General features: G+C 37.2%; 1 protein-coding gene across 1 annotated transcript; it reads left to right on the plus strand.

Moving 5' to 3' along the window:
• Positions 1–328: 328 nt before the first annotated feature.
• Positions 329–6,983, plus strand: LOC134271581 (protoheme IX farnesyltransferase, mitochondrial-like). The gene is made up of 6 exons (XM_062753786.1): positions 329–470; positions 4,069–4,531; positions 4,648–4,772; positions 5,026–5,096; positions 5,497–5,729; positions 6,384–6,983. Exons 1-6 carry the CDS (start codon positions 414–416, stop codon positions 6,806–6,808), a joined length of 1,374 nt encoding a protein of 457 aa, XP_062609770.1. The 5' UTR covers positions 329–413; the 3' UTR covers positions 6,809–6,983.
• The last annotated feature ends 2,492 nt before the right edge of the window (positions 6,984–9,475 follow it).

Raw genomic sequence — 9,475 nt, forward strand, 5'->3', positions numbered from 1 at the left:
TAGAGAAGAAAATTTATAAAATGTTTCTCTGAATTGATAGGACAACAAATGTGCAACTCTCTTTTTCTTCATTGTAAGACAAAGTGAAAATGAAAGTAAATTATTAAGTTGTACATTGATATAATTGGGAGAGGTGTTAAAACTGTTTCTTTTTTATGATTACAGTTTGTTGTTATCAGTTATTCAGTACTTTTTTTCACAAACATTAGATTGAAAGTTTAATAATACAAATAAATCATAGAATTTTCTGTACAAACTGACTTGTTTTTTTTTTGTTCAGGGTCTTTAAAGTGTTTAAGAAAGTTTTATTCTGAGGGATAACAAATGTTGATGAATGACATTGATCAATGTCAGAATGGACAAACATGTTTTCTTCTTTTTCACTTTTGTAAGAAAAATGCAAATTTCTAGCCATGTACAGACAATGCTATCGTCTGTGGGCGTGGCGAATCCCAGAACATAATAACTTGGTAAGAAAACGACGTAATTTTAAATTATCATTTTGCATGTTTCTAAACAACGCATTAGGTGTTTTATAACTTGATAAAAGGACTGGTACAACCACTAGCTTTTGCTACGCAGCTTCAATTATCTACGTAGCTTTATTTACATACCATGAGTAGCTTTATTTAGCTAATTAATCAATTTTATTTCTTAAATTAGCAATTTTTTTAAAGTATTCACAGAAAATTGCACTTTGTTACAGTTGTAACATTAATCCCTGTTGAGATTCTGCTAGGCTAGATATTTGGACTGACGCCATCGCAGAATCTCTGGACAACAATTAATAATTCATGTCTGAAAATTAGGCCCCAACTTCGGCCGACTATTGCAAGCATTATTTACCTAGACCACACTGACGTTCGCTTCAGTTAAGTCATTTAGTTGTTTATTTGACTCTCTGTCACTATTATTTCTACATAGCTTACCGTTTAGGCATGTAAATCCCAACATAAAAATATTCACTGAAATCTGCATTTAAGATATGGCTCCCGTGACAAAATTGTTTACCTCCTCGAATAAAAGAGTTCCTATAGTCTGTTTTTACACTATGTGCTTCTGAACCAAGTCTACTGTGGCTATTGAAATCACATAGGGTAAAAAACAGACAGTCAGCCGAAGTTGGGGCCTAATTTCCAGACGTGAATTATTAATTGTTGTCCAGAGATTCTGCGATGGCGTCAGTCCAAATATCTAGCCTAGCAGAATCTCAACAGGGATTATTGTAACATGGAAGGGGAAAATATGTGGCTGGACCCGGAATCGAACCCGGGATCCCTGCATCTCGAGTCAGGTTTTCTACCAACTGAGCTATGCAGGCTGTTATCCACAGCCCAAACCATTACACACTGATAATTTTCAATATTGAACTCATTTGAATTATTCACAACCAACAGGTTGGGCACATTGGTCATTTATCACCCATTTGAGTGACAATCTCCCATATCGGACACAACATTTACTGACCAAATGGTGGACTTTTTATATTCTATTCCAAATTTTATTAAAGTAAAGCAAAAGCGCATTTATTGAGGCATTGGGGAATTTACATATTCCTTCCACAATTAACATACAGGTAAACTTCTTTATCTCGACATCGGATATGTCCACAACCTGGGATATGTCGATGTTCGTCCGCGGGCCTGGCATTATTTACTATATAAATGATTTGCAAAAACTCTGATATGTCGACCTCTGTAATGTTGACTACCCAGCTTATCTCAACGTATATTCACAGTCCTAAGAGCAAAATTTACCTGGTATATATTGACAACGGGGGAATTTTCTGCTTTACTTAGCATAATTGTTTGTCAGCTGGTCGCTCGTCACGCACGGACGACTCCGTGTATCTCGATGTTGTCAGAAATTCACACTTTTAACATAAAATTCACACCTTTCACACCCATGTTTTGACTACACACTGTTTCTGTAGAAATGCGTTTTTAGAGAAACCCCAAGCCAGGTGTCTCTGAGACGTTAATTGTTTAATGTTCAGCTGGTTAACCTGTTCAGCTTGGGTAATACTGTATCATTAGCTCACCTGAGCCGAAGGCTCAAGTGAGCTTTTCTGATCACATTTTGTCCTTCGTCCGTCCGTCTGTCTGTCCGTCTGTAAACTTTTCATATTTTTGACTTCTTCTCAAGAACTACTGGGCCAATTTTGACCAAACTTGGTACAAAGCATCCTTATATGAAGGGGAATTTAAATTGTGAAAATGGAGGGCCAAGTCCCCTCACAAGGAGAGATAATCAAGAAAAGACAAAAATAGGGTGGGGTCATTAAAAAATCTTCTTCTCAAGAACCACTGGGCCAGAAAAGCTGAGAGAAGAACCACTGGGCCAGAAAAGCTGAAACTTATGTGGAAGCATCCTGGGGTAGTGTAGATTCTAAATTGTAAAAATCATGACCCCCATGGATAGGGCGGGGCCACAATGGGGAATCAAACTTTTACATTGAAATATATAGGAAAAATCTTTAAAAATCTTCTTCTCAAGAATCACTGGGCCAGAAAAGCTGAAACTTATGTGAAAGCATCCTTAGGTAGTGCAGATTCTAAATTGTTAAAATCATGACCCCCGGGGATAGGGCGGGGCCACAATGGGGAATCAAACTTTTACATAGAAATATATAGGAAAAATTTTTAAAAATCTTCTTCTCAAGAACCATTGGGCCAGAAAAGCTGAAATTTATGTGAAAGCATTTTGCGTTAGTGTAGATTTTAAATTGTTAAAATCATGACCCCCGGGGATAGGGCAGGGCCACAATGGGGAATCAAACTTTTACATAGAAATATATAGGAAAAATCTTTAAAAATCTTCTTCTCAAGAACCACTGGGCCAGAAAAGCTGAAACTTATGTGGAAGCATCCTGGGATAGCGTAGATTCTAAATTGTTAAAGTCATGACCCCCAGGGGTTGGGCAGGGCCACATTGGGGAATCAAAGTTTTACATAGAAATATATAGGAAAAATCTTTAAAAATCTTCTTCTCAAGAACCACTGGGCCAGAAAAGCAGAAACTTATGTGGAAGCATCCCAGGGTAGTGTAGATTCCAAATTGTTAAAGTCATGACCCCCAGGGGTTGGGCAGGGCCATAATGGGGGATCAAAGTTTTACATAGCAATATATAGGAAAAATCTTTGAAAATCTTTTTCTCAAGAACCACTGAGCCAGAAAAGCTGAAACTTATGTGGAAGCATCCAGGGGTAGTGTAGATTCTAAATTGTAAAAATCATGATCCCGGGGGGTTTGGCGGGGCCACAATGGGGAATCAAATTTTTACATAGATATATATAGGAAAAATCTTCTTTGCAAGAACCACTGGGCCAGAAAAGCAGAAACTTATGTGGAAGAATCTTGGGATAGTATAGATTCTAAATTATTCTAATCATGTCACCCCTGGGGGTAGGGTGGGGCCACAATGGGGAATCAAAGTCTTACTATGTTGAATCAAAGCATCCTATGGTAGTGTAGATTTCAAATTGTTTAAATTATCATCAGTTGGGTAGGGTGGGGTCACAACATGTATAACAAGGGGGAAATCTGGTAAAGAACGGAATGTTCAAAGCTTCTCAGGTGAGCGATGTGGCCCATGGGCCTCTTGTTGATAAATCTGCTCGATTCTGCGTAAATGTACAATCGTTTATTTATGTCGAAATCTAACATAAATTTAACATTTTGTAAAAAAAGTAGCTGAATTACAATGAATGATATACAAATTAAATTCAATTTAACTTGAAAATTGTGGTAAAGATGCATTCAACTGGAAACAATCCAAACTACGACATGCGCACGACTATCAGCCGTAATATTCATGTGTAACATCATTGAGTTTGTTTTAATACGCAAATCCTTTTAAATTTTGATTTGAAAATGAAATTCAAAATAATGATGAAATAAAAATGAAGTGATGTGAAAAAAATTTTTAAATAGGCATTTATTATTTTCCTGTATCACGGAAGTCCACTTTATACCGTTACGGTTCAAAATTTATAGAGTGCATTTCGTATCCTGTTCTGACAAAGAGAAAGAACTATCATCTTTAAAATATTTTGCTTTATGTGACAGAAAAACACCATCTTGATGAAGCATGGGCTGACAACAAATGCAAGATGTGTCTCCACAGACTCAAACTTAAAAACATCAGAGGAAGATGAGGAGATGAAGTTTTCTCACCAGGAGACAAGAATTAGATATGCATCTTCTGCCAATGGCAAAGACAAATTTCCACAAGGAAAATTCCGACCTGTGCCCCTAACACTATTCATAAAAAAATCACAGACACTTGTGATGTTAGACGAAATTAGCAACAGATTTACTGTGTCTTTTCCAAAGTCAGAAGACACATTGACTGTTGATGTAAATCCTAAAGACTTTGCAAAGCTCAAAGATATGTTGGAAAAAGACAGGAGAGATCGAAGTCCAGCCCATAATCCAGAATCTATTACAGAGTGTATATGGCAAGAAATGAGAACAGACTACAATAAACTGATTCAGTACTACTTCAGGCTATCAAAGATCAGGTTAACAGGTACCAACAAGCATTCATTTTAGTTTTACTGTTTAAAGTAATTTATTGCCTAGGGATATTTATTTAATATGTAAGTGCATGTGGCATGCAGTAAGAATGTTTTATCTTTTGAACAGGTCTAGTTGTGCTGACGGCTATGGCAGGTTATGCTATGGCTCCCGCAGTATTTGATCCCGTTGGTTTTACAATGGTGACCCTAGGTACGGGGCTGACATCTGCCTCAGCAAATGCCATTAATCAGGTCAGTGTTATATTTATAGCATTGAATGTAGATCCAAGTGTATGTTTTTCATTCAGACTGTTGGCGAAATTTAGCATAAAATGGAATAAAATTCTATTGATTAAAAGGCAAAACTTTAAAATTAAGCATATACTGTAATACAAAAAAATTTGGTACACACACACAATTTTTTTTAAGCTCACCTGAGTAAATTAAACTTTAATTAATTTGGAATCATAATCATTTTTTTTACGAAAATGATTTTATTTTTTAGTTTTTTGAAGTGCCATTTGATTCCCAGATGAACAGGACCAAAAATAGAGTGCTTGTTAGAGGATATCTAAGGTGAAATAGCATTTCTGTTTTTTTTTTAAAATCTTTTGCATGGAGATCAATTGATCAATGCAGAGAGAGAGAGATAGGTAATTTTCACCTAGTGTTATTTTCACTCTTTCACAGTTGCACACAATTTAACCCCATTTTAAATTTGCCCAGTCACCATTCTGTTTAAAAAATTAAACTTTGTTCCTTCCACTTGCTCAATTTGCCAAACTGTGAGTAGGGTGAAAGGGGCAAAGATAATAAGGGAGCAGAAATTTCACTGTAAACATTATAGATTTAGGGATGCACACTTACATGAAAAATTAGGTTGAGATTTGCCAGGTAGATTCATTCAGTGACATTTATCTTTTATGGGTTTGGTAGAACGATGGCTATAATTGTAAGACTGTTTTCTGTTTTCCAGCCCTTTGCATGCTGTGACATTTGCTGCCGTGTCTGGCAGTGTTGGACTAGTGATTCTGGCCCTGGGAGCTAATCCCCTCACAGCTGCTCTAGGGGCATTCAACCTTGGTCTCTACACTCTGGTGTATACTCCCATGAAGAGACTCAGTATTGTCAACACCTGGGTGGGCTCTGTGGTGGGAGCTGTTCCTCCTCTGATGGGATGGGCAGCCTGCACGGGCACACTGGACCCAGGTAAGTGTAATCACCTCCCCTAAAGCTGTCCGTTCTCTGATGGGCTGGGCAGCCTGCACAGGTACACTGGACCCAGGTAAGTGTAATCACCTCCTCTAAAGCTGTCAATCCTCTGATGGAATGGGCAGTCTGCATGGGCACATTGGAATAAGATTGTAAAATCTCCTCCCCTACAGCTTACAATCAACTTCATACAATATAAGTGGAAGTTTTAGCGAGATGCAAATTTAGTGATTTGACCTTAAAAATTATATATTATTTTTAATGAGATGTAATTTTAACGATTTTAAAATGCTCAATTAAGAAGCTTTTACAAATAAATCTCAATCATTTTTAGCAATTTTCAATTTTATTGATCTCAACACCCTTGCTAATACTGCCAAAATGAAATCCTTGTTAAAAATTCTGCTAAAAATTCTGCTTTCATGTTATAAACCTTTGATATTTATAAGTTTTATATTTCTTGTTTCTCGCACTATTTGTTTATCTAACTGGAAAACTAATATGAACAGACTTGTTTTGAATAATTTTAAATCATTTTATAAACAGTTTTAATTTTGAGATACAATTACACATATTACTTCTATAGTTATGTCTTTTAAATTCTCTGTGTTAAAGAAAGTGAAAAGCATTGAACATTCCCTTGTTTTGTAGGTGCATGGGTCATGGCAGCTATTATGTTTTGCTGGCAGTTTCCCCATTTTAATGCTCTAAGTTGGAATCTGAGACCAGATTACTCCAGGGCAGGGTACAGAATGATGTCAGTGGTGGATCCTAATCTTTGTAAACGTGTTGCTCTGCGTCACACAGCAGGAATAACGGGACTATGTTTCCTGGCCCCAGTGGTGGATCTAACCACCCCTCTGTTTCCTGTCATGTCTCTACCTCTCAATCTGTACTTTACATATCTCGGATGGAAGTTCTACCAGCAAGGAGACAGCAATTCGTCTCGGAAACTTTTTCGTTTTAGTTTAATACACATACCTTTACTTATTGTGCTTATGATTGTGAACAAACCAAGTAAGAAACAGGCTGCAAAAGACACTCAAGAACATTCTGTGGCAGTTATTCCTACATGATTGTACAGTTTGTACTAGATAGGTTTGTATTTTGTGAATTATTTGTGTATGGCAGTTGTAAAACATTGCTGAAGACAATTAAAACTGTGATAACTCATAATTGACTGAAGTACGGCTCATTCCAAGAATATCAAGACAGTGTATGTAAGAGATGAATATATTAATGATGATGTTACCAGTGAGGGTAATATAAGGGTATCTGTATTAAAGGGAGGACACTGCTCACAAAAAAAGATATTTTTTGTATTTTTGAAAGTTTTATAAAAAAAAATTAGATATTGCATGAAGCAAAATCAAACAAATAAATGCTGAAGATGATCCCTTTGCTGTAGAACTGAAAGTTCATATGAACCACCAGCCTTACACTAACATTGGAAGTGGGGGGGGGGCTAAGTGTAAGAGTGTAAAACTTCCAGGCTACAAAAAAAAACTTGACAAGCAAAAAAAGAAAATGTACCTTTTTTCCAAAGGGGGGAGGGGAGTGCAAAATTCTTTCAGTACTAAACTTTTTTCAAAACACCACCACTTACACTTTTTGGATCTAATCTGCTACGTGCTTGTTGAAAGTGTTTGTATATGTGTGTGTGTGTGGGGGGGGGGGGGGGTGGACTAAACCTAAGTCCAAATGTGCAATGTCTATGTTATGTTTATCTCTGCAAAAAAGGTGAGGGGGCTAAGCCCCCCTTAGCCCCCTTGTTCTGAAGCCTATGCCTCAGAAATACAGTTAACAAAAACCGCTTACTGCATAAGCGTAACTTGCATGAGCCACAAGATTTAGAACTGCAGTTCATGTGAACCAGTACCTGTATAACTACATCACATGAACCACCTGTAAAAGCGAATGTTCACAGGAACCACATGCTTTATAATCATAGCCCCCAAAAACCACTAGCTGTAGAACTTAAGCTCATATTTAACACCAGCTGTATAACTTAAAGGTGAACACTTCTCATAAATAGGCACCGTCAGACGAGTATATAAACCGTTCTATTTCGTTACACCCGATTGCACACTCGAAACTCGTGGCAGCCGACATGTAGTACTCCTTTCGTGGTCTTAGGTTTTTTGCATTTATTCCTTGTTTTCATTTGCATTTTCTGTTTGTAAATAATGTATTGAACTGTATTTTTCATGATACTTATGTCCTGTTTTGGAAAAATACGAAAAATTTGAATATTTCATCGCCACAGGAGAACAGGAAATATGGTGGACTATGGCTATTTACGAGTTGTTCAGCTTAAGCTCACATGAACCACTAGCTGTAGAACTTTAGCTCACATGAACCACTAACTGTAGAACTTTAGCTCACATGAACCACTAACTGTAGAACTTAAGCTCACATGAACCACTAACTGTAGAACTTTAGCTCACATGGAGCACTAACTGCAGAACTTTGGCTCACATAAGTAACAGCTTTTCAAAAAGCTTGCCTGACTAATGCCATCAATATCTAGAGAACCTATAAGCATGATAAGTTATAAACGTTTACATTGGGGGAGGGGGGTTGTTAAATTATTTCACTAGACTGAGTAAATTATGAAGATGTTGCACAAAATATGAGTCATGCATTCATTTTAGCAGCTATTTATTTCATGATATTTATATTTATATGATAACTACAAGAAATTGGAAATCGTAACGGTTAAGACTGACATGCAGAATATGTTTAATAGTTTCTTGGGTATGCCAGAGCATCAAAGATTGTTGGAAACGTGGGATAAATAAAGCCCTATATACTTAAATGATCCAACAAACTTGACGGCTATATATGAATGGCGACAGGCGCGGATTCAGGAAGTTTTTCCCAGGGATGAGCTTGGGGTCCATTCTGAATTGTGAGAGGACTCTTTCATAAGTCTATGCTCTGTTTTTGTAGGAGGAAACCCCCTGGAGGGGGTGGGTGGGGGGTTATGACCAGCTGTATATTTGGCCAGTACATCCTATTAATTCTTTTGTATTATTTTAAATGATGTAACTTTTTACTCACTTAACAATATCACCGATATGTTTTTTTTCCAAAGTTCAACCAGGATTCCGACAAAAAAGAACATACTTTATATCATGCATGCAGTTTTCATTTCCATTCAATAGAATAGTCCAGGAAAAGGACGCAAAAACTTACACGTGACTTTTTGGCGCGAAATGATTGTGGCACCCCAATCGGCAATCCTCGGCTGACTCCGCTCCGCTCCATTCAAACCTCGGATGTGATTGGTGGAGGAATACGCAACAGATCCTTACATTTCTCCGCCGGAAACTGCCTTATCACTCATTTCATATTTCGCTCTGCATAACGTTCTTCGAAAATGTTTCTTAATTTATGCAATTCTTTATCGTAAACAGGTTTTGATTACATCCTCATGTTAACAGGCTTTGAAAGCAAGAAAAAATTGTTGAGTGTGCCACAAAATAACTCCGATTTCAAATGTATGACATTTGAAAGAAATTCAAATAAGATCACATGACTGAATCAGCAAGATGGTAGATCACCGTTGACGGCCGAGGTTATGTGCGAGGTACGAGTCATCCGAGGAACTCCGAGTGGTGGCACCCCTTACCTAGAAGAAAATTGGACCAATCCAGTAGTATAGAAAAGCAGAAAAAAGGTCAAACGGATGTGTCCGTATAAGAACTCGCATGAAATAAATAGCTGCTAGCAAAAAGCTA

The sequence above is a fragment of the Saccostrea cucullata genome, unplaced genomic scaffold (assembly GCF_032062105.1).
Source record: "Saccostrea cucullata isolate Sc308-1 unplaced genomic scaffold, CSIRO_AGI_Scuc_v1 ctg187, whole genome shotgun sequence".
NCBI classification, from domain to species: Eukaryota; Metazoa; Mollusca; class Bivalvia; order Ostreida; family Ostreidae; genus Saccostrea; species Saccostrea cuccullata.